Raw genomic sequence first — 25,949 nt, forward strand, 5'->3', positions numbered from 1 at the left:
TTTGCTAGCATCTCTGCTTCTACTCTTTCCCCTGAACTGTGCTTCCTTCTGCAGCCAAATGATCTTAAAATTTAAGTCACATCATGTTACTCTCTTGCTTAAAACATTCTGGTGTCTTTCTATTGTCCGATGGGTTAAATCCCAAACTCCTTAACAAGCTTACAAGACATCACATGACCTTGTCACAGCACCCTGACTGGGTTCCAGCTGACTTCTTTAGTTTCTCTCAGTCAGATGCTCTGTTGTCTCTGGACCCCCGGATAAGCTGTTCATTCTGCCGGGAAACCCCCCCACCCCACTCATATACTGGGCATTACATCTGCTGGAAAGTCTTCACTGATCTCCCTCGAGCCCATATCCAGTGCTCCTCCCGAGAGCTCTCATTTACACCCTGGACTTCTGCTCAAATAACATTTTACATGTGAGTACAGCAAGTGACTGGACATCTGTGAGGACTCTGTAAGTACCAGGAGCACATGAACTTTGTCTATTTTGATCATCTTTATATCTCTAGCATGCAGCTCACTATGTAACTGTAATCAGTATTTATTTGTTGAATAAATAATTGAATGAAAAAATAAGAGATGCATTCAATGTATTCTATGGTCACTTCTCTCTCTAAAAAAAAGCTACAGTTCTTTGTGGGTGCAATCTCATGCAGGTGACATATCAGTTTAACAATTTACTTCTAAAAAGATAGCAGGAGCCAAATTTCCATTGTTTGAGTTCCTGTTTCCTTTAAATTGAGGTTCTTCTGACTGGAAAGGTAGGATGATAATAGCATTTGGCTTCCAACTGGATATATGCTTGATGCATGGTACGCACCAGAAGGTTTGAATGAGGAATGGGAAGAAATAGTCAATACAGAGAAACCTTGATGTTTCTAACCCAGGCAGCATGCCTAACAGTGATAATAACAGTAATACAAATCACTGAAGGAGGAAGATCAGGTTTGTGGGTGGAATAGGATGTGTTCCATTTTGGACTTGCTAATATTTTTATAATATTAGCCACGTGGTCATCCATGTGGGTGACTTCCTGGAAACAATCAAAAGGCAGGTCTGATGTGGACAGGAATTAAGAGGGACAGCTTTGGTTTAGAACTCAGCAAGCCAAGATGATTGCTGAAATTATGGGATTGTATGGGAGAGTATAAGGGTCAAGAGAGAATGGATAGAACCTTGAAGAATTTCAGCCTTTAAGTAGGATGAAGAGGAAGTATATAGCCAGAGAAATAATCTGTAGAGGAAATGGGACCTAAAATGAACCTGAAGAAAGGGTTTTGACAACAGTAGACTGGTGGGTGGGGTAGAGACTGGGAGGTTGTGAAAGAAGGGTTCCAAGCAGAAATAACAACACGAAGAAACGAGCAGGAAAGCACTCCTCTGAAGAAAGCCATTCAATAACCAGATGTGGAATGAATTTGTTGTAGAGGAATTGGAAGTTTTAAGGACAGGTCAGTCGACATTATTACTATGGAAGAGATGATGACCAACAAAGGCCATAACCTTTGGGTTATGGGACTATTCATATTTGGTTGCTTGGGTATGAAGACAGTCTAAAAGCATTTGACCTACTTCGTTTAAGCTCCAGCCAAAGATAACTGGTAACTTTGGAGTGTCTCAGGTTTCTAAACATAGTCTATAGTCCCCTATCCTAGAGTTAGATTGGGTGTTCTAATTATCTGTGTTGTGATACATCTTTGTGCCATGTCCATACCAGGTGATTTTCAGGTCTACTTTCATCACAATTTCTGAACTTTTTTTTTTTTTAATGAGAAATTTAGAGGAGGTCATGTATCTGGGGAAAGGAGATAATGGCAGCAATGCTACAGTCCATGGCTTAAGTATTATACTGTAAACACATGCTCTAAGAGGGTGGCAAGAAAACAATTTAAGCTTCAGTTCTACTTTCCCCAAAGATCCTACACTTGGTTTTGAAGATTTACAATTTGGTTGATATTAAAAAGACATACAGATTTTTAAAAATGATGAGCAGCTTAAAAAAATGCTCAGTACCATTTTTCATGTATCAGACTGGCCAAGAGCCACAAAGTTCAATGGCAAGGATATGGGAAAGTGGGTTCTGTCCTACACTGCTGGTGGAACAGTTCATTGCTATGACCTCTTTGGAAGGCAACTGGCAATATCTGCCAAATGCACACATCCATTCATCCTTGTCCAGGGGATTTGGGACAAGATAATTCACTGCAGCATAGTTTGTAGTGGTGAAAGATAGCAATGACCTAAAATATCCAAGAGACTGGTTAAATAATTATGGCATATCTTTCACCATGGAATATTTTAGTCATTGCTGTTTAGTTTACACAGTAAGATAGCTCTGGAACTATACACTAGAAACTGGTAACATTGGTGGCCTCTGGGAGAGCACTGGGTTGAGGGGACAGGGATGGGAGGGACTTTTTTCACTTACTTTCTATACCTGATGAATGTATAACCTACTTCCACCTACAACCCCAATTGAAGCAAAAAAGTTTTCTGGTGGTAGAGTACACTAATAGTTTTGAACACATAGGAAACTTGAGATAAATCCTAACCACGCAAAAAAAAAAAAAAAAAAAAAAAAAAATCCTAACCAAAGAGTCATTAGTTATGATGGGAATCATTTCAAGAAAATTCAAGAACTGAAGACCATCTGAGCTCCCCCACCTGTGGTTTCTCTTCACACAGAACACAAGGCAAAAAGGAAGGGAAGGGTAAGAGCAAGACATCACAAAAAAAGTCACGAAGCCAAGAAACTGGTAGGATAGACACTTTATTGTGGCTTGCTTGTAGTAAAACATTCAACCCTTCAACATGTACTTTTTTTTCCCTGGAGACCACAGCGTGATGCTCAAAGACCTTTAGCCTCATCTTAGTCAGTCCAGTCAATGGTTACCTATTTTATAGTTCAACTAGTTAGAGGAAAAAAGTCAGAAGAATCTGGTCTTAACATCCCAAATTAAGAGCTGCACGATTTGCAACCCATTCATATAAAGTGCTTATGTTCAGTGCAAAGAGGACAGGCAGACTCAGAAGGGCAAGCAGATGCCAGGGAATGACATTTCCTGGAAGACAAGACAATTCTATGACTCAAAGGAAAAACCACTTCACTTGTTAAACTTCTCCCAAAAAGAGATCTAATATTTTCTTTGCAGAGTCTTTCTCCTCTCTATAGGACCAAAGCTCTGAATTTGACAGATGCCCATAATAGTTGTTTTTTACTATCAAAAAACCTGGTTCAGAGAGAAATCCATAGGGTCTAAGCACCAGAGATACTGACTTTGGCTTCCAGTTCCTGTTTGTCTCAGCAGCAAATGTGAGATCCTCAGACTGAGCTCCGGCTGGTGGGAGGCTCAGAGTTGCAGAGCTTTCCTTAGGGCCCTCATTTGCAAATCCAAGTCATTAAGGATGACAGACCCTTTCTAAATCACATCTGGTGTGGGAGAATGAAAGGAGTACTTCACCTGGTTTTCCACCAACTGGATGGGGACCTATTCATTGTCCCCTTGTTCTGACTCTTATCCACAGGCCAAACCCATGACTCCCTCTGTGAAGACAAAGAAGTGCACCGCCCTCTCAATGACCCTGGGCCTCTGTGTCTTCATCTTGTGGTCCTGCTGAGACTGTGGAGAAGCAGGAGAGAAGAGGAAGCAGTTTCCTAACCATTTTAAAGGGGCACAAATAGGACTGTAATTCAAACAGGCAGTCTAGCCATTTTAGTTCTAGGATCGTGGCTACCATTTCTCTCTTCACTCTCGACTAGGGAGCCGTGTTCTTTGTGGCAGGGATATTCGCAGAAGCCAGCTCTGTGCTTGTTGGCAACCTCCCTGCATTCTTGTTTGGAGAGGTTCACTTTTCTCTCCCTGTGGGATGGATGTGACGGTGCCCTGCCTGCCGGTGTGTGGGGCTCTGACCCCCTCACTGTGTGAATCCACAGTTTTCAGACGCCGGCACCTGAGGATCCTTCTGTTCACACTACCTTCCAAAGACTCCTGGTAACTCCTTGTGCTTGTGACAGGACATGCGTGGACCAGTTTTATTCCACAGTTAGCACTTGCCCCAAGGCCATCTCTGAATTTGGGGAGGGGAAGGAAGAAATAAGAGGCAATCCTTTTGGTGCTGCTCTAGAATTCTCTGTAAAACCCTTCTAGTTATGAGGAGCTACTGAGCATCTCCACACGGAGGGAACTGCATACAAACAGGATGACCCGGGTTAAGAACCAAAACGCAGGGAAGGTTTTCAGACTGGCAGAAGTCTAAAGTAAAGTGCCTCTTTTGGGGGGGGGGGGGGGGGGGGATGTTTTGTTTGTTCAGAAATGCTTAGGTGTAAACATGAGTGCACAGGAGAGTGCACGCACACTCACTCACTCTGAGGTAGAAAGAACTGGCCATCTCCAGACAAACATACAGATTCCACAATTTTACAGAAACATGGCACTTGCGTGGCGTGAAAGGTCCTATCCTTGCCCAAGATGGCAAGTAGGGTCCAATCCAGCTCTTTCCGACCTGGGGCAGAGCCAGGGAAGTCCCACTGCACAGGAGGAAAGAGGTAGAGATCATCTCCATCTCTCCCATTCCACAGTATTCAGGCCCCGCTGCCCATGGTCACTTCCTGGAGCCTGAGCCGTGGGCACCCCGGGTGTGGCTCGTCAGAAGCCACTGTGCGCAGATGTCTTGCACTACTGCGTCCCCGCTGCTCTTGGCGGCCTGCTGCACCTGCTGGACGAGGACTGTGGCGCGTGAGTGCTCTTGCTTCACGGCAATCAGGTAGGCAGAACGCAGTTTGCAACATGTCAGGTAGGCCTGAACCTGGCAATGGGGCAGAAGAGACAGCCAGAGAGAAACCATCACGGATGATGAAGCAACAAACACAGAGCTGTGTCCCAGAGCTTGGCAGACGAAAGATCAACTTCTCACCTACCAAATTAATGATTGGGTTCTTGTCTTTCATTACATTGTAGCAACGCTTTAAATATTCTGGACGTTAAGCTATTATACTGTGTTATTTTATAATGATTACAAATAATCTAAGAATTTCAAAAAGAAGAAAGCAGGCAGGCGGGCGGAGTCTGGCCTCTGTCTATTGCTTCTGAGGCTCTCCTCCTCACTATCCTGGGCACTCCAGCTTCCTCCTCGTTTCACAGTCAGCACTGTCACTGCCCACACGTGAGGATTTTATAGTTGTCTGGGTGATGATTTGATTGATGTCTGTTTCCTTGACTAGATTTTAAGCTCCATGAGGACAGGAATGGTGTCTGCTTTTTCTACTTCTTGTACTTGTGCCTAGTGCACGCATGGCCTGGCATGCGGTAGGAACTGAATAAATATGCATTAAGTGAATGAATGAATGCACGAATGGACAAAACATCATATCTCTCCCTTACTATGGGCACACACAGATATCCCTTGCACTGTTTTTCTGTTTTGACCTGCTGTATTTAACATCTTGTAACTGGAAATTCAGGTAGGAACATGCACACACACCATTAGAAAAGGTCTAATTAAGGTCTCATCACACGTTGACTTGACTTCTGCTGTTTGGACCAGAAGCGTCTCAGTTTTGGGTATGAGGGGTGTCTCTCTTGCATTCTGGAGGCCTCCACCTCAAAAAGCCCCAGTGTAGTGGAGACCAGAGCCCATGCCTTCCCTGGGCCCGACCTCACCAGCACGTTGCTGGTTTGCCAGTGTTCTAGGCCAGCCAACAGCCAGGCCCTCAGGAGCTGCCTCAGAGCTTCCACCAGCAGCTGCCCTTCTGCTGTGACAGTCCCTTCTGGTGGCTGGAAGGGACTCCTTTCCCTTCATGTTTCAACCTTCCACCTTCTTTTCTGTCTTGGTCGCTGAAGTCTTTCTATCCTAAGCTCAACTACAGATAGTCTGCTAAAGCTAGAAGATGCCAGATATTCTCTAAGCTTACTAAATGATCAAGGCCTGCTGTCTGGGTATCTACCTGCTGCCCCAGGATGTTTGCTCTCACCCACAGGTTTAGCTCTACTTAGTACCTATGGTGCGTTAAACATAGTTATCACAAGCGGGCAAGATTCCTACCTAGAGGAGGGCATTTTGCCAGAAAGTCTGAAATAGGAACTGAGTAAGGCTGGTTTTTGGCAAGACCTTGTGGCCTGAGATCACTTAAGTGCATGAGAACAGCTGTTGAGAGAAAAAGACCTGAAAAAGTAAGAACTGTCGAGATTTTAATGCATGCCTTTCCCAGGGACGCAGCCTTTGTCCTATTCAGGGGGAGGCTCACTGAAGGCTTGGAAAAGGACTGCAGTTTGGGACTCAGGGAACCAGGGTGTCTGGCCTGGCTGCTGGATTCTCACTATGATTTTGAAAAAGTACTTCTCTACAATTCAGAGTATTAGAATTCCATCCTTTCCATACGAGGTCATCTGGATGCTGCCAGCATAAATGAAGAAATGCTCGGAACATATTCTCCCTAATCCCTCGACTGAAGAAGGCCTGGCAAATTCAGTCCAAGGATTAGCAACACTACCACGGGGAGCAGCTCTGTGCTTCTGTAAGAAGCCACGTGCCTGACATTAGTTTTCCTCAGGAGGGACTCAGCTGCAGATCTTCCCGCTGCCAGTGGCCAGGGCAGTCTGGCTTGGTTTTCCTATGCTTCTATTGGCCCGTGGGCCTTCCTCCGGATGGCGGGTGGATGAGCGTGTGGTTAGGCACAAGTAGGAGCAGCTGGGAGTACTTCTATTCTGCCTGGTACTCCTTGCAGAAGCACTGATGTCCTACTTAATAGGGAAGAGCTCACTGACCGCAGGGAAGTAGCCTGCTTGGAGAATGAGACACGAATAGCTATTTGTTGCTCAAGGGCTGGGTAGGGTTTTTTCCTTCCGGTACAAGGTACCCTTTTCCCTCCAGGATAAAGAAATGCCTACCCACTCTGAGAACCTCATTCAGTCAGTCAACCTGAAGATGGAAGTGAAGGATTTCCTAGGGGTCTCTGAGAGAAGCTCTGCATGAAAATGGAGGTGAAGAAGTGGGAAGACAAAGGCTCATGAAGTCAATGTTTGTGTGTGCTCCATCTACCTTCTCCCTCTGCACCCCTGCCTGGGCCCCTGCTCCACTTCCGGATGACAAAGAAGTGGAGATACAGGTTGAATGGAACTGTTGTGGGGAGCAAGGGATAAAGGTGAAAAGGTTAGCTCCAGGTGCTGCTCATGACACGAACAGGGTTTGGAGACAGTTCCACTCACCTTGTTGTCATCACTGTGTATCGCCTGGATCAGGCCCTCTAGCTCCTGTGCAGAACAGAAATAGCGGTCGTAAGAGGAGGAAGAGGAGTCCCCAGCGTGGGAGCTGAGGCCCAATCCAACCTCAGCCTGCCTGTTCTCTTTTTAAACTCAACTTCGGCTATAAGAACACCAAAGGAAATCTAATGATTAACACTAGGTTTGGGAATTTGAGGAGAAAGAACAGCTCCCGAGGGGACTGTCCTTGGCCTTCACACATGGATGTGGCTCTGTTTACCCCACGAAGAAGCCACAGGGGGACAATTTCATAGGCAACAGGCTCAAAGACCATCTGTAGACCCACCCTGACCTCCTCTACAAGCACAGGGAGAAGCTCAAATGGGTCTGCCCACAGGTGCACATGTTAGACAGTGGATATTGAGGGACACCTGCCAGGGATAGAGGTTATACGCGCGAATTTTCTTTCCAGGGAAGGGTTGATTTGGCTGAGACCATTAGTACAGAGGAGTCAGAAAGATAAAGGGATCTTGCGGAGTTTCAATACATTATGAGTATATCGTGGGGAACAGAAAAAGCAAGAGGGGGGATGTGAAGACAATGAAATAGATGGAGGAACCAAGAGGTACAGGAGTGAGCATACCTGGGGTGGAATTCTCTTGAATGCTTCCAAGCAGTTGAGGAGGATGGTGTCCCCATCACTCTTGGCCGCCATGCCTGACTCACTGACACACTTGAGCAGTTGCTGTATTTCGCTGTATTTCTCCCGCTCCACCAACTGCCGGGCAGCTCTGCAGTAGGTGGCGGCGGCGTCCAGCTGGAAGTCCTAGAACACAGAACGAGGGGCTTAGGGGAGCAGGGGACACCGACAGTAGGAAGGAAGGCAACATGTAAAAAGCCCCCACTCTGCTTGGTGTAGATAAGCCATATTGATTGCAGTCACAATAGAAAATACTCATATGACACACAAACAAAAACAAGCAGAAAGTTCCTCTTTGGAATGAGGCAGACATTTCAGGAAGCAACCATAAACATCGTAACCTTGATATCTAACATGGTATACCTCACTTAATGCCATGCCACTTTCTGAAAATATTCTATTCAAATTCCCAAGGCCAGTTCGTTCTTCTAATGAGCCATCTTTGTCTTAGGAAAGGGATGTTGGGGGTTGGTATTTGCTGCTATGGACACTTGGTGCTCGGCCAAGAGATGCCTTAGTATTTGGAAACAGACCAATTCACTAAAAGACTGCTTTGCTAGAAACTACCAGATAAACACTTTAGGCCCCATCTATGACAATCCTTGACAGAGTCTGAGAGGAACTGCGGCTCTGCCTGTCCACCAGGGGTATCTGGGTGTGGAGAGCTGTTTCCAACACTGAAATAGGTGGAATAGAAAGGAATCAGTCTGATCACTCATGAAGCCATTGATCCTCGAGACACACACAATGTGTTCCAGACCCCACTTGCCCAGAGAGTGATGGTCCTTAGGGTATCTGTGTGGAACTGTCTGGGGAGGGCCAGCGCGGGGGGTGGTGGTGGGGGGTGGTCTGGAGAAACTCTGCCCCTTGTGGTTTCAGTGCCCTGCTCCAGACTCTGCTCCAGCGCCACAGTCACACCTGCGTCCTCTGACCACAAGCACGGGAAAGGTACTCCTTGAGCCAACTCCTAGGGATGGATGGAGGGGCAGTCCTTGATGCTGATGGCTCTTCCTGCTGCACGGGACCCCCGCCAGCTCCCTGCCACTTCCTTCAGCCATGCTCCCCTCAGAGGGCAAGCAGAGGCTGTGCAGGGGAACAGCTGTGGGGAACCCGGTTTCAGGTCTTTATTTGATAGCTCTTGATGAATTTGTCATTGGTTACTTGGCTTCTGGCAAAGTGCCCGAAAATCTTGAATCTGACACAGTTCTGTAATAGCCACCGTGACTTCATTCGTGACGTCTATGTGTATCTGCTTCCCTTGGGATAAAAGTTTTCTGAAGAATAACCTCTCATGGAACTGTGGCCAGTTCCATCCATCTTGAGTGATTCAAGTCATACCTGCAGAACACGGAATGCAATTCCAAAACCATCTTCCACATTTTTCCCTCCTAGCATGACCTGAAAAGGAGAGGGAAATGTGCTTAAAGAGGCAATAATTACGGAGTAGCCCCTCTATCAAGAAAGAGGGCCCCCATTTATTCAACAAGTATTTGTTGAGACTCTACTCAGTGCCAGGCACTAGGGATACAAGAGTAATCAAAATGGACTTGATCCCCAGCCTTCTGTGGCTCACATTCTAGTGGGAAGACAGCCTTCAAACGAACAACTGAAATACTAACTAGACGATAACAATTGTGGTAAACTTCTGAAAGATATGAACAGTCTGTCAGAGGTCTGAAACATTCGAATGTACCTTGCAGGCAACATCCATTTTCATGTGGTTATTTCCAAAGAGAGTTGGCAGAGGCAAGGTGGTGATCTGCGAGGTCCCAGCACTTTCACACCGATGTAAGAACCTGGTCACTTCCATCTGCAGCTGAAGTGTATTCATGTGCCTATGGTGACAGGAGACGCACAGTCGAGCCTCATGAGGGGCTTCAGGAGTGACTAGAGCCGGGGGACTGAGACACCACGAGAAGATGGCATTGGAAAAGGCAAAAGAAATGATATGGTGGAAGAAGAGATCCAAAATACTCTCCGAGCAGTTACAACAAGACACAAAGGGTGGTCTGGTGCCCTGTACAGAGGTGCCTCCGAGGGGCCAGAGGCTCCGTGGGACCGGAGAGAGTCCAGGCCCTGAATCAGGAAGTGTTTATGTCGCACCTACGTGCTGCAGACAACAACAGAGGTCAAGAGGGACACGAATCCTGCCCTCACAGAGTTCACAGGCTAGAGGAGAGATGAATAATGAACGAACACATAAAATATTTAGCGACTGGGCCTACAAAGGCGATAAAGGCGGGGTGCAGCATTTACTTTAGATGCTGTGTTGTAAGCAGAGGGAGTGAATGGATAAGCCAGCCTAAAGACTGAGAGGAGGGGAGGGCTTGGTGTGTGGAGGAGCCCCCGGGACGCCAGTGTGACTGCTGCTCAGCAAGGGAGAAGGGAGGAGCGTGAGAGGAAGATGGAGACGGGGGCAGGCCAACATCTCGCAGGACCTCTTTTGCCTGCTTACTGGAAGGGGTCTGATCCTAATACATCCCCCGCTCTCTTCTCCTACGAGCTCCTCTGTAGGTTCTCCAGGCTTGTACTGGCCACTGTCACTCAGGAATGATTCCCTTTATTTATTTATTTTTAAAGACTTTACTTATTTATTTGAGAGAGAGACAGAGAGAGAGCGCGCACACACACAGGGAGAGGGAGAAGCAGACTCCCCTCGGAGCACAGAGCCCAATGCGGGGCTTGATCCCAGGACCCTGGGATCACGACCTGAGCCGAAGGTAGATGCTTAACAACTGAGCCACCCAGGTGCCCCAGAAATGATTCCCTTTAGATGTGTGGTTCTCTTTCAAGGGTTCAGGAATGGACAAGAGTGGCTTCATCACCAACAGACACCCCATTCCAGCCCTTCTGCCCACTCTAACTGTTCCTTGAGCCTCAGGCTACCTTGATACATCAGCTGCAGTCATCTTCTTTTGGAAGAAGGTAGTTTTCTTCCTTCGGGTGCTGCGGGAGGTATCTTGGAGGTAGATCTTCAGGTGGTCCTTGGCCTTAAGCAGCCACGAGAGCTTCTCTCCCAGTTCCGTGTAAGTCTTCGCTTTGTGACTGAAGAACCGGATACAGGTCATGGCGGCCCGGACTTGGTCCTAGAAGAGGAAAATGAACATTCAGGTCAAATGAGATCAGGGATACTGGAGGGTATGGTGTAAGGAGAATTCTGACCTGATTTCCACCCATGAAACCTGGTTGCCAGCACCCACTTCTGTCACCAGCTGCACAGCTATTTTGTATCAGTTACTCCTAAGCCCAAGGGATCCTAAAGCAAAAAACTGACTGGCTGAGCTCCCGGGAAGGACTTTATTCCACCACAGAAGAGATCTTCAAAAAGGATACTTCTGATTCTCCATTCAGCTTGGCTTCGCTCTCACTTTGGCTTTGAGTGGTTCAATTTCTCTGTGATTTAGTGTTTGCAACCCTCGGACAGATTGGGGGACATTCATTCCCTCTCCTTCATACATCTTCTCTAAAAACACTTCTCCATCATTCCTTATGAATTCTGCATTCATGCCTCATGCTTATCTTAAAATTGCCACAGACCTCTTTTTCACCTTCATGTTCCTTGAATTCTGAAGAATGCTATTATTGACAAGGTTAAGGTTTGCCTCTTTGGGATGGGGATGGAAATCCTAATGTTATTCAACAATGCTAGAGAGCCACATGGATTTGCTCTAGGGTTGGTCTAAGAGTGAGGCCAGGGACCCAATGACAGTCTTGTTCCCTCATCTTGCACAGTCTCCCCGCATGGCAGGGTGTCATCAACAGAGGTAGAGAGCAGGAAGGGGCTATTACCTTCATAAACTGCTGCAGCTCGTATAGAATGTGGTAGTAGTTCTTCTTCTGTAAATGTTGGCAGGCAGCTATCAAGTACTTTCCCCAGCTCTCTAAGGTTGGATCAATGGACTCTAGCAAGTTCTCCAAAGTGTGTAGCTTCCCACTTTTATAGCTTGGCTGGAAAATGCCTTCTATGAAGACTTCTGGAGGACTCTCCTAGAACAGGGCAAGGCAAAAAGTCAAGTCTTGAGCCTGCTTCTGGCACCGTCTGGGACCCACCTAGATTTCCTTCTACTCTCACATCTTAGGCTTCCTTCTATAGTGGTGCTCCTTAGCTTCTTAGCTTTTTACATGTCACAGACATGAGAGAATCCCACTCTAGTGACTGCTCCACTTCTCTCCTTTGCTGAGTAGAAAGTCTCCTTGACCAAGTCATCTACACTCCCCATCTCTGATTTCTCTTCTGTGATTGTCTTTTAAACCCATTCTTATCTAGTTTTTGCACCCACCACTCCACTGAAACTGCCCCTTACGTCACCAATGACCTCTAAATTGTTACATCTAAAAATCTCTGTCTTGTTTTCCACCTGAACTATCAAGAGCTTTTGCTACAGCTGATGGCTTCCTCCTCCTTGAAAAATTTTCTTTATTTGCCTTCTGGGACACCACCCTTTCTAGGTTTTCTTTCTACTTCTCCAGCTACTCCTTCTCAATCTTCTTTGCTGATTCCTCCTAATTTCCTCAGGGATTAGGAGGAACCTGTTCTCTTTTCTTTCTATACTCACTCTTTTGGTGATTTAATATAATCTCATGGCTTTTTTTTTTTTAAGATTTTATTTACTTATTTGACAGAGAGATAGAGAGCACAAGTAGGCAGAGTGGCAGGCAGAGGGAGAGGGAGAAGCAGACTCCCCGCTGAGCAGGGAGCCCGATCCGGGGCTCGATCCCAGGACCCTGGGATCATGACCTGAGCCGAAGGCAGACGTTTAACCGATTGAGCCACCCAGGCGCCCCATAATCTCATGGCTTTAAATCAATTTGCTGATTATGTCTAGATCCCTATTTCCACCTTGTTCATTCCTCCTGAATTCCAGAAGTAAATATCCAACTTATATCCAACTGCCTACTCAAAATGTCCTGTTGGGTGTCTACTACACTTAATACACCTAAAACTACACTCCTGGTTGTTTCTTCCAAACCTCTTCTTTCTGTAGTCTTTCCTTTCTCAGACGGCAATTTTGTTTTTCTAGTTGCTCAGGTCAAAAACTTAAGTCAAATCCATCCCCCCCTGCCTCAGCACCCAATATCAAATTCATTAGCAAATTCTGCTGGCTCTACCATCAACATACACACAACATCTGCATCTATTTGGCCACTTCTCACCACCTCAATGTCCAGCCCTGGCCAAGTCATCGTTACCACTTGCCTGAATTATTGCAGTAGCTTCCTCCCTCATCTACTACCTTCTGTCCTGCCTCTTTTTTGTCTAATGCCAACCAATCAACCTGAGTGATTTTGGTAAAACGTAAGTCACATCACGTTATTCCTCTGCTCAAAATCTTCCAGTGGTCTTCCTCACTCAGCATAAAGTCCAAGCCCTCACAACGTCCACAAGGCCCTATATGACCCCTGTATGATCGGGCCTGTTACCTTTCTGACCTTATCTGCTCCTACGCTTTTCCCAGCTTACTCTGCTCAAGTCACCTCGGCCCTTGCCCTTGCTACTCCCTTTGCCTGGACTGTGCTTCCTCCATAATCTGCCTGGCTCACTCCCCACCTCCTTTAGGCCTTTACTGAGTGTCCCCTTCCCTGGGCATCTGTTCTAAAACTGCCCAATCCATCCCTGCCCTCTCCCCTGCTTTATTTTTCTTATTACTCATCATCTATACTACAGATATTATTTACCTTGTATTGTCTGTCTCCCTGCTATAATATAAAGTTTTATGAGAGCAGATATTTTTGTCTATTTTTTTTTCACAGTGCCCAGAGCAGTCCTTGGCTTTTTAATAAGTATTTCTTAGATAAATGAGTAAGTGATAAACATTATAGACCAACTCCTCAGGAAGGTGCACACACATACTGATCCCCTCCCTTCTGAAGCTCATCTGTGGTTCAGAGACGCTGTATCATAAACCCGAATTCTGGGGTGCCTGGGTGGCTCAGTCGTTGAGCGTCTGCCCTCGGCTCAGGTCATGATCCTAGGGTCCTGGGATCGAGCCCCACACTGGGCTCCCTGCTCAGTGGGAAGCCTGCTTCTCCCTCTCCCACTCCTCCTGCTTGTATTCCCTCTCTGTCTCTGTCAAATAAATAAATAAAATTCTTAAAAAAAAACAAAACAAAACCAAAAACCCCGAATTCCATAGTCATAGAAAAAAAAATCACCTGGGCATTTAGACTTTGGAGTATGAATAACTAATGGAGGGTAAAAAATGGCCATAAACTCATGTTAGTATAACCATGTTGGCCTTGTAGCACTGGGTACGGGCTGTTTAGAACTGGAGTTCTGAGTTTTCACAACATCCACGGTGGGTGAGGACTCCTTTCCTGATTCTGGATGTTCCTAACTCAGAAACCCAGACCTAATCTAAAAGTTTTAGGACAGATTTTAAAAGGCAGGGGAGGGCGCCTGGGTGGCTCAGTTGGTTAAGCAACTGCCTTCGGCTCAGGTCATGATCCCGGAGTCCCAGGATCGAGTCCCGCATCGGGCTCCCTGCTCAGCAGGAAGTCGGCTTCTCCCTCTGACCCTCTTCCCTCTCGTGCTCTCTGTCTCTCATTCTCTCTCTCTCAAATAAATAAATAAAATCTTAAAAAAAAAAAAAAAAAATAAAAGGCAGGGGAATCAGCTGCATAGGAAGGTGAAATTTCTCAGAAGAGCAATACGTTAAAAACTTCCATTTCATCTATTTACCTACTCACTCATTCATTCATAACTGGCTCTGGGTCTGGCATCGGAAGACACAGAGAAGTAAAATATGGTCCAGAGGGTGACACAGCTGTAAACAAACAGTTGCAATGCGCAGGATACATGCAGTAACAGAGCTGTATTCTAGGTACAGTGGTGTATACAGCAAGAGGTGCCTAATGTTGCTTGTGCGTTCTATGAATGCTCAACAGAGAGGGTTTGAAAGGATAAACGGGAGTTTTCCAAGAAAACGAAGAGGGGCAGGGTATTCTAGGTTAGGGGGGACAGCACATGCAGGTTCATGGAGGTCAGAAAGGGCAAGGTACAATCAGGAAAATTTAAATAATTTGGTAAGTCTGGAATGTGGGGCATATATAGGCCTTGCAGTGAAAATAAATGGGAGAAATAAGGGGGCCTGATCTTGGTGGGTCCTGTATGCATGCTAAGGAATTTGGACTTCACCTTGTGGCCACGGGGATCTCCTGAGGGTCTTTCAGAGAGGAGGATAACATGAACTATGAATAACACAAATAACACGTATTATGTTTTAGAAAGCTCACTCTGGGGCAGTGTGACAGGTAAAAGGGGTGAAAAGGGCAGGGAATGAAGCTAGCAAAAGAACACCTTCCAGGCTCTAGCCATTTAGTTGGGAGTTTTCACAATGTGCTTTTCTGTTGTTCCCCACCTGCTTGAGAATTAAGATATTTCAGTTCAAGGGTTACCTTGATTATAGGAGATAAAAAGAAGGCTTCTTTCCTCAATCTGACAAATGTAAAGCAGGGTAATGCTGTTGTCAGCTTCTACCAAGATAAGTAAGTAAGCTGCTTAACTCTCTGGACTAGTCAACAGTTAGAAGAAACAGAACTGGTTGATTTCCACTCTCAATCTGTGCTTGGGAGAAGCAGCTTTACCCTAAAACTCATTTAGAAACTGAGGAAAAGGAAAAAATTAGCAGTTAAACTCTAAGTAAAATAACTCTTACTTTATTTTTGGAACCCGGTTAGTAGTTACCCTGCAGGGGTATGGTTACCATGACTGTGAACAGTTGACTTCACTTGGAGTAATCCTAGAATATATGTCCATTTGTAAACTTTCATTGGCTGCCATTTTGAATTAGGGCAGCAGACTGAAATTAAAGTATTGAACTCCTTTAATTTCCTATGAAATTTGGTAAAGATCAGCCAATTCCTCAGAAAGTATTCATGGAGAACATTCTGATAAAAAAAATGAATGCCAAAGGGTCATGATGAAACAGAATCCTGATTTTGCTTAACAATGGCTCCAAAGAATGCACTTCAGAGGTGCCTCTGCCCCCTTGGGAGGAGGACAGAGGAGGTCAGAGAGAAAAAAGGTGAGCACACTCTCCTTCCATTAGGTATCTGGGGCCCAAATAGAGGATCATGGGTGTTTCCTGGCCCTTGTAACAACTCTGGGTGGATTAGCAGCTAAGTCGCAGTGGGACACAGTCCCAGGGCAGGTGGGGAGGTGTGTAGAAACTGAGAGGTACGGCAATTTGGTCAAGGTCACACCACTTATACCAACCATCTAATTCCAGAGACCATGCTCTCAACTATGATTTGATTCTGCTTTATGTTTTGGGAGAAGGGATGAAATTTGTCATCGCCAATCAGAAGGGCAATCTGGATCCAGGTTAAGACTTATTGCCCATATATCAAATCATAATTTGGATGGATAGAATTTTCCATTTTGACCTGACTCTGCCAGAGATGATCTCATAGCTCAACACTGTGTCAAGTTTCAGGGGGTTTACCAATCCCCCCTTCCCCACGGCCCTTAAAGCTGAGCGGGCCAGCCGAAGGTCCTGCACTTTGAGAGGTAGGTCTGTGTCCCTACCTTGTTGAGGAGGTGGAGCAAGGCTTCTCGCAGGCAGCTGTGCCTCATGTAGAAGCTGATGATGGCCAGGTTGGTGCTATAGTTATGCAGGTAGAAGAGGCATTCTTGGTAGGAGGTGTTGTTCATGATCTTCCCTTCAGGAATCACCTCCAGGGAGAGGCTCTGGGTCCGAAGGGTAGCTTCCAGTTCTTTCAAGGTAGCAAAGTAATCATCATCTTGCTGACAGGAGAGAGTGCAAAAGAAAAAGAAAACTCAGTAAATTCTCAGCAGTCTCTGAAAATATTGCTCTCAAAGAATATTTATGGATGTGGAAGTAGCCTCACAATACAGTTTGAAAGGCAGAAAAACAGGCAGGATACAAAATTCTCCGTATTATAATACTGTTTCATTCAAAAACATAACACACAAAATTCACCAAAATCTGAACACTACTTAAGTCTGGATATGGGATTAAATGTCATTTTTATCATTTTAAAAATACTTTTCCGTCTTTTTTTTTTTAAATTGACTTTGTATTACTTATCTAACCATATATGGTTACTAGCTAATTATGTATAATGGAATGAGGGAAATCTAAACCTGGAAGCTCTGAGCCAGGACTGCCACTATACGCTGAATGGAAGCTGATCCTTTTCCCAGGTCATTACTGCTCCTGGGCCGCCTTCCTCCCTGAACTGACCCTCCCCCTGCTATGTTCTTACCAAGGATAGGAGTGGCCTCACTGTGGACTCCAGGTACTCAACCACATCCTGTACCAGTCTTGAGCCATGACTCAGCTGATTGAGGTCAAAAGGAGGCTTCAGACAGCGACTAAACTTCTCCCGTGCTGCAGTGAGGTTCCCAGCCTTGAGGCAGGCCATGCCCCAAGCGTGCCACGCTCCAGTGGGATCGAGGCCAGTCTTTGTGGAGATCTGGAAGAAAAACTGCTCCTTTTAGTGAGAAGTACCTAAATCCAGGCCTGAAAGTCCCAAAGACCTGTTCTTTCCCATTATTGCCAATCATCTTCCTTCCCCATCACCTCACCTACCATTACTGCCAACTGGCAAACTTGTCATGCCCTCGCTACTTCCCCATGGCTGAAGGCAACTGAGAGATGACAAGAGCCTTTTGCAAGGGTAGGCAAAGGCAACTCACTACAGTTGGGCACAAGTAAACTTTGTCTTCGTCTTACCTCAACACCCAGTTGGTAGTACTCAGCTTCCAAAAGCTGGTTCCTTAGCCTGGTTACTGCAGCCGGCTGCAGGATCTGGTCCAGAGGTGGCACGTGGCGATAAGAAGCAGCAACTAAGATATTCAGCACATCCACCTTGCTGATGTAGCTACAGGGAGGGAAGGGGCAAGGCAATGAGGCTCCACAGAATCTTACTAAAAATAGTTGCTGCTTACAAGTTTTCTTTTTCTTTTTTTTAGATTTAATTTAATTAATTAATTTATTTGAAGAGAGAGAGCGAGAGCGGGAGGAAGAGCGCAAGCAGGGGGTGCGGCAGGCAGAGGCAGGGAGCCCGATGCGGGGCTTGCTTCAAGCTTGAGCCACCCAGGCGTCCCTGCTTACAAGTTTTCTATTTCAATTCCAATGTGAAATGTGAAAATGAGAGTTGAGGGGTACATAAACACTGTGAGAGAAGGCTCTGGAGTCAGACTCTGAATTCAACTCCATCACTCAGCAGCTCTATGACCCTAGGCAAGTTAGTTAACTTCTCTGCCTCAATTTACTCATCTGCAAAATGGATACAGTAACAGAATTTTAAGGATAAAATGAAACAGCTCAAGTAAAAGGCCTTAGGATTAAGTCTAGAATTTTGTAGGTACTCATTAAATGTTAGATATTAATACTCAAGGTAGGGATGCTCACAATTACTTGTTTTTTGGTTCTTTAGAACCCTGTTTGCTTGGGAGAGAGTACATGGCCTGTACTCCTAGCCAGTAAAGAGGTCACATCACTACCACTGCCTGGGGATGCTGCTGGGCAATCACATGGATTCTAGTCTCCTGGACTTGACATTGACTCCCTGTGCTAAGAATAGGTCCTCGCTATAGCCCACTAGCACTGCCACCTTTGATCTTACTCCTGACACATGGTGATTGCAAAAATCTTACAGCAACAGAGAGCCCAGAGAACTGGGTCACTCTCTCCAGTGCTGCCTGAAACAGTCCTACACTCAAAGTTCTTGAATATAATTGTATATATTACACAATATATATTACATAGTAAATATATTATGCAATATATGTTATATTCTAGTAAAAAAACCTGTGGATTCTGACTTATCTGCTGATTTCCCTGGAAAGGGATTTAGTACATCAGTCATTTTCAACTTAGTGGGAATGGGGTAAGGGAGAGTACACATTGTAAAAGCAAATTTGGTATCACAATGTATTATACATTTTTTTAAAAAGATTTTATTTATTTATTTGATAGAGAGAGATACAGCAAGAGAGGGAACACAAGCAGGGGGAGAGGGAGAGGGAGAAGCAGGCTTCCCACTGAGCATGGAGCCTGATGTGGGGCTCGATCCCAGGACCCTGGGATCATGACCTGAGCTGAAGGCAGGCGCTTAACGACTGAGCCACCCAGGCGCCCCTGTATTATACATTTTTAATAGGTAATGTGAGTTCTGTTTTTAAACATTTATTTGTTTATTTATATGTCTACTGGAAGGAAGTAAGAGTTAAAAACAGTGAAAAAATACTCTGCAAATCACACGAGAGATGAATCCACTACCATCAGCAAACCTGCACAAAAGAAGTAATCCTCTAGAATGGGTGTGTGAATCCAGAATTGGGGAAAAAGAATGTGTAATTCGAAACCATTGCTGTACACTGTCAAGAGAAGTGCACAGCATCTGGGGGTGAGAATCCTTCCAAAGTAAGCACTTTCTTAATTTCTGTTGTCCAACAGTCTAGAGTAGATATTTCGTCCATTTATATTTGATTTTGAAAGAAGTATAGGATTTGATGTTAAATTTGTTTTGTTCCCCAATCTGAATACTTTTGTCTTTTAATAAGATTTTATCTCATTTACATTATTAATATTTGAAATATATTTAGATATATTTTAATTTTTGCCTTAAACTCTACTTTTTGCTATATGGAGTGGTTTTTGTTCTTTTCCCCTCTTCTCCATTTCTGGTAAATTGGTAGATTTTTGGTTCTCTTCACAGTTATTTTAAAAAACCTTACTTGGGGTGTCAGGTGGCTCAGTAGGTTAATCGTCTGCCTTCAGCTCAGGTCATGATCCCAGGGTCCTGGGATGGGGCCCCAGGTTGGGCTCTCTGCTCAGCTGGGACTGCTTCTCCCTCTCCCTCTGTGTGCTCTTAATTTCTCTCTCTCAATAAATAAAATCTTTAAAAAAAATTTAGGGGCGCCTGGGTGGCTCAGTTGTTAAGCATCTGCCTTCGGCTCAGGTTATGATCCCAGGGTCCTGGGATCGAGCCCCCACATCGGGCTCCCTGCTCCGCGGGAAGCCTGCTTCTCCCTCTCCCACTCCCCCTGCTTCTGTTCCCTCTCTCACTGTGTCTCTGTCAAATAAATAAAATCTTAAAAAATAAAAAAATAAAAACAATTTAAAAAGTGAAAAACTTTTAACATACACCCATTTCTTCATTTATTAACTTGAAAAATGATGTAGAATCTATTGTCTCTTGATAAGAAAGAGTGAAATTAACTCCTTTATACTTCCTTCCACTTTCTGTCCCACCTCCTCCTGCCTTTCTCAATCTTCTGGTTTTGTTAATGAAAATAATAAAACTAGCATTTCTGGAGTATAAAGGCTCAATTCTTAGCCCTTTACAGGGAGACTCTCATTTTATCCTAAGTGCCCTAGAAATATTACTAACATCCCCATTTTACAGAGGAGGAAACTGAGGCCCAGGGCAGTTAACAGACTTGTCCAAGGTTACAGAGCTAGGAAGTACTGCAGATGAGATTCACTGCACTCGCTCTGCTGTCTTGGGAGTTGCAGGCAAATACTCTGAACAAGTGCCTGAGGCACTTATACTTCAAAGAAAATTACGCTCTCTGCTCCCAAACCTGGCTAGGACTGAGTGCTGAGAACATACAACATGAGTCACACATCTGGGTGGATAAGCTGGGAACTGGGAGTTTCAATTGTCAAGTGAATGATTGGAGGCAGAGCAGGTTGTACAGGGCTCTGGGGCCTAATCACACCTTTTCCACAGATACTTGTACTTTAAGACTCAGATTCCTATCTGGGACACAGGGATAGACCAGTCCTCAGTGTGCTTCATAGATCTGTTACCCAGTACTTCTGAGGCCACACTCTGGATTTGGTCAAGACTGGGATAGAGTTCCAGCCAAGGCTAAGCACTGGACATTTAGGGAGGACACATTTTTCTTTAAAAGCCAGAAAGTTCCATAGAGACTAAAGATGCTCCCCTAAATTGATTTTAATTTCAAATTAACCAAAGTCTTGACTTTCTTTCTGACTGGGCAGAGCTAGAGAACACTCTGCTTTGAGGATCTACCCAGGGAAAGAGGACACAGGCTGTCTAGAGGAAGACCACTTGTGATCCGGTAACAGCATTTCACTGTCATCAAACTGAGATGCACAACATTTTCAGTGCATCTTCCGAGAGAGGATGGTGATGTGAGAACTCATCGTGGGGCCAGGAGAAGAAGCCAGACAGAAATGATAACCATGTAAAAGAACCAAGACTCACTCCCATTTACCTGTCACAAAGAGCGAGGTCCTGGCTCCGGCCGGCTTTGACGAACATCATCTTGGCACTGAAGAGTAGCTGCTTCATGATGTCTGTGAGCAGCCCTGCATCCACCTCGGGGTTGGTGAGGCCCTGGGACAGCCTGCAGCAGTGCTCGATCAGCTGGTGGCCACAGGCAATGCTGTCCCGGTGCAGGTTCAGGATGGCAATGCACAGGGAGGCGCTGGGGGACTAGCCAGGGCGGAAGAAGAGAGAAAAGCACAGTGAGCTCAGGGACCAAAGCATTCTTCAAATGTCATTGGATGGCAGGAATTATTCTTCCCAGCTCACCAGGCTTGAAATATACTGGAGGAGGGAGCCAAACTTCCAGGGCAAAGCAGGAGTGAAACTAAACAGATTTCAGATGTTCTAAGTGGCACTGCTAGCTTCTGTCACGATACTGGGAAGAAGGCAGCTGTGTTCATGAGTTACCTACTTCTTGGGAATGTCCACATGTTTCCTTCCTTTTTCCCACTAGTGCAGGTCCTCCTTATTGCTGGTTGGACTGACAGTCCCCTTGCTGGAGAAGTCTCGGCTTCAAGCCTGGACACACTGCTGCTGAATTAATAGTCCAAAGCACACTCCAAAACCTTTCATGGTCCTTCATGCCGACCAAGTACACTTTCCCTACTGCAGAATTCAAGGCCTTGTCCATAAATTGCCCATTTCAATCCTACCTTTTACTACCTCTCTATGAACACCCTACGTTTCTTCAGATTAAACCATTTCCAGTCCCCTAATCATGCCCTGCAATTTTTGACACTGTGCCTTTGCTCAGATGTTCTGATTTTGTACTTTTTGTCCTTCTCCTACCCTCACTCTCCTTACACCCCCCTCCCCCCAAATTTCTGCTTGTCATACTCCTACCACTCTTCTAAGGATCATCTTAAATGCTACTTCTTCCATGAAGCCTTTCCTTTTTAATTTTCTTTTTATTATTTATTTATTTATTTTAGGGGAGGGGCAGGGAGAAAGGGCGAGAAAGAAATCTTAAGCAGGCTCCACGCGGGGCACAGATCTCACAGCCCTAAGATCATGACCTGAGCCAAAACCAAGAGTTGGATGCTTAACTGACTGAGCTACCCAGGTGCCCCATGAAGCCTTTCCTGATCTGTCTCATACATTCCCAAGATGCTCTTCATTTTCTGCCTCATTTGGTTTACTTGTCTTAGCTCCTACATTATTACACTCTAAGCACGTGAAGGCCAGGCTGTGTTCAGCTATCTCTGCATTTCTTACCATAATTACACATTGTAAAGAAACTCAAAGGACCATCAAGTTTTATTGCTATTACCTGCTCATAGTAAAATTCACTCCGCACCAGCTCGTTTTCCTCCTCATTCAGATCCAAAATCCATTCCACCTCAGCTGCTTTGGGGACTCTCACCACGGCTGAGTATGGAGGACTTTCACTCTTAGAGCTGTCTGGTGCTGAGAAGAGAAGTGTCATTCATGTGTCAGTCACTGACCAGCAGTCCAGTGTAACCCCAGCCAGAAAACTGGCGTGAGCTGCACGCAGATACCTGCCTGTTCTCTCTCCTTGGTCCTTTTTATTTCCTTAAGGAGATCTCATTAGGTACCTCAAACTTTCTTCCCCACAGAAGATCCGGGATGAGTGTTACAGTGTCATACAACCTCACTGCTTCACATAAGAAACTCTGAAATGTACACCCTTCTCAAATGGAGGGCTGACTCATTGGCTACCCTAAAAACTAACCTCTGTGGAAGGATATGAACCAAACTATTAATAGTGATTGCCTAGGGGGAAGGAGGGAGCATATGGAGGTAGGATGGTGGTGAAAGGGAATCTAGGAGAAAAAAAAGAAATAACCTACTCAAAGTCAGGGACAAATTCTTTGGTTGCTGGCCTTCTGAATGCTGGAAGCTAATGGGCCAGTATGGTAGGTTAACAGGACAATAAACTTTAAGGGAAACAGCTTGATAGAAATGCCAAGAATTTTCTTTCTTCCTTGGCCAACAAGTTGGAATGAGTTGCTGTATTAAGGGTACAGCAACTCATTCCAACTTGTTGGCCAAGGAAGAAAGAAAGGTTGCAGGTGAAACCCTGAAAGAAGAGCCAACTTGAACATATAAACAAAGAGACACAGGACTATGATTCCGCCTTACCTTCCGGTTGTCCTGGACTCTCCTCTGGCACACTGGAAACAGAGAAAGCAAAATGAAATGCCCGAATCCCTTCTTCTCCTCTTTGTTTCGCAGTTGGTATAAAGCACTGCCATATACATTGTTGCCCAAGTAAGATCTATCAGGGAAACAACCAAACTCTTTTCTGTCCCTCACCTGCCATAGCCAATCACTGACCATTTTCTGTCCGTCTCTTCAATACCTCTTGCAATGTCCCCATCTCTCTCTCCATCCCTGCCTCAGAGAGGACCCTCATCATTTATTGCTAGAGGCTTTGTAACGGCTTCCCAATTGGTATCCTTGTCTCTGTCAACCTACTCCCTCCTTTATAGCTACAGCAAGCTTTTAAAAATGCAAATCTGGTCATGTTATGCTTCTGCTTAAAATTGTTCCACAGCTTCTCAGGGTAGAAGTATTTCACATTTGCAGTTTCAGCAGATAAAGCCCTGCGACCTAGCCTGGTTATCTCTTGCGAGCAACTCCTGCCATCCATGACCTGTGCTCAACTCATTAAAGTCCTCCCCACTCTGCCACTGGCTCCTGTCAAAGTCTATCACCTGCATGAGAAGCCTGCTGGTCAACCCCAGCCCATGCCACCAAAGAGCAAGCTTCAAGCCTTTGGGCCCAAGTCCTCCTGGCTCAGCTGTCAGGTTTTTAAGTCCAAGGTATGCCAGCTAATACCTCAGCCTATCCACCTACCTATTTACACTTCCTCAAAGCACCCACATATTCCCTGCCCCTACTTTTGCAGTTGTCACTCCCACTTCTGGGCATGCCTGTTTTGGCTTCTTTTCCTAACTTCTCATACTCTAATGCTCAGACAAGTTGCCACACCTCTCAGAAAGCTTCTGACCATCAGGCTAAGCGGTGTGGCTCCACCACTGCACTCATCCAATGAGTCTGTGGTCTGTTAATGGTCTCCCCACTAAAGTGGGGGCTCCTTGAGGAAGAAGTGATTATTTTTGAGTAATTGTTGAATGAAAGGATCTCCATCAATACTAACTGCTCATTTCCAATCTCAGCAATATGGTATATGGATATTTCTTCTGTCCCCTACCCCAAGGGAGGTAAGTGGTATGTCAGGATCACAGAAACTGCAATATAAGCATGGCATATCTTTCTTCCTAGGAGATCAGTAATCATCATGGTAAATAATGACAAAAAATGTTTATATTAAAACAAACTCAATAATGCTATTGAGCAGAACATAAAATCAATTTAAATCTATAAGCAAAACATGAAGAATTCAAAGTAATTTGCTTTTGAGGAGTTGCTTTGGCTCATATTCCCAGATGGCCTAGGAGGCTTAGTCTCACCCTCCTTTGCTGCTAGAAGTAGTAAGAAAAATTGAGCAACACTAGGCCAACAAACACAGTCTTAATCTGTCTTGCCAGAGGTATAAGCAGTCTCTGAAATTTGTTACTAGATAAACTGCATAGGAAGGTGTGGGGGCTCTTCTAGTTGTGGATAACAAGCCAGGATGACTAGCTAAATTAGAACTGATGCAAGTTGATGCTTGAACAGTCAGCAGGTGTGAACATAACCCTCTGAATCCAGCTGAGACCAATGGAAGCAGGAGTGGCTGAACAATTGGTGAGGTTGAACAATTGGTGAGGCAAACTAAGATTAATGGCCTTGGTCAGGAACCAAGTGTTCTGATTTCAGGGAGAATACTATGTAAGAACCTTGAGCTCTGCTTCCTTCCTTTCTTAGAAGTTTCTCTGACAAAGGTCAAACGTATTGCTGTAGAGTTAATGGCATTTTAGTGTGACTGTTAAATTAAAACTTGCTGTCACTGTTCCAGATTTGAGATGCTCTCCACAATGAGACTCCAAGAACCCCCGACCTCAGGGGAGGATGGGTGTGCAGAGGTCAATGGAAGCAGCGGCCCCACTATAGGACACTCACTCTTTGTTGTAGTAACTATAGCACTGGTCACACGCACGAGTAGGGCTCTCTCTGCAGCCTTCCACCACCATTTTCTTAGTGGAGCAGGCACTGCACACTAGCCGGCCACAGCGGCGACAATGGTGACGCCTGTTGAACTGATGAGTGTCATTGGGAAGAGAAAAAAAAGGGAGCGAGAGAAGGTGAGATTGCAGGAATTGTGAGTCTACCTGTCAACCCACTTATCTTTAGTATTGGTCACCTGCAACTTACTAAGAATACCAGGTGTTTGGGCTTCTACTGAGGAAGAACACCTAGTCCTTGCCTTGAAGAGCTGACATTTAAAGGTATGTCTCAGATGGTGGGCAAAGGGGCCCAAGTGATGGGCAGTTTTGCAAAGTTCCTAACAAGTTCTACCTGTCTGCAGAGGCAGTGTGAAGACACAGCAAAAACAGTACGTAAGAAGTGACTTTCTCAGCCAAAGCAAATCACACGTTTTCATGGCATTGATGACAACGAGAAAGTGTCCTTTTTTCAAGATTCTTTCATTAGTACTGCCTCATTTCACTCTAAGAGGTTGACAGACATATTACACGCCCTTCGCAGATGAGGGGATAAGGGGGAAAGAGACACAGAGCAATCACATCATCGTTGTTCTCATCAGCCCTGAGCTAATGTGCCAGTCAGTACGGTGCTAAGTGTGGTAACATTTGTCATCATAGCTGGTCCTTATAGCTCTACGTGCCACATAATATATCATCCTTAGCT

At 45.2% G+C, this 25,949-nt stretch overlaps 1 protein-coding gene across 1 annotated transcript in view; it reads right to left on the minus strand.

Annotated features, from left to right (window-relative positions):
* Window positions 1-2,765: 2,765 nt before the first annotated feature.
* The window catches only part of ZFYVE26 (zinc finger FYVE-type containing 26), a 63,823-nt gene continuing 40,639 nt past the window's right edge, over window positions 2,766-25,949 (minus strand). The window contains exons 29-42 of the mRNA XM_032405389.1: window positions 25,203-25,339; window positions 23,277-23,308; window positions 22,444-22,580; window positions 21,121-21,341; window positions 17,603-17,750; window positions 17,133-17,342; window positions 16,432-16,650; window positions 11,694-11,891; window positions 10,791-10,990; window positions 9,598-9,739; window positions 9,243-9,302; window positions 7,848-8,030; window positions 7,211-7,255; window positions 2,766-4,811 (exon numbers count right to left, since the gene is read on the minus strand). Coding sequence (XP_032261280.1) covers window positions 4,608-4,811; window positions 7,211-7,255; window positions 7,848-8,030; window positions 9,243-9,302; window positions 9,598-9,739; window positions 10,791-10,990; window positions 11,694-11,891; window positions 16,432-16,650; window positions 17,133-17,342; window positions 17,603-17,750; window positions 21,121-21,341; window positions 22,444-22,580; window positions 23,277-23,308; window positions 25,203-25,339 — 2,136 coding nt within the window. The 3' untranslated portion in view covers window positions 2,766-4,607. The remainder of the gene's footprint in view (window positions 4,812-7,210; window positions 7,256-7,847; window positions 8,031-9,242; window positions 9,303-9,597; window positions 9,740-10,790; window positions 10,991-11,693; window positions 11,892-16,431; window positions 16,651-17,132; window positions 17,343-17,602; window positions 17,751-21,120; window positions 21,342-22,443; window positions 22,581-23,276; window positions 23,309-25,202; window positions 25,340-25,949) is intronic.

This window comes from Phoca vitulina, unplaced genomic scaffold, assembly GCF_004348235.1.
Source record: "Phoca vitulina isolate PV1807 unplaced genomic scaffold, GSC_HSeal_1.0 scaffold7, whole genome shotgun sequence".
Taxonomy (NCBI): domain Eukaryota; kingdom Metazoa; phylum Chordata; class Mammalia; order Carnivora; family Phocidae; genus Phoca; species Phoca vitulina.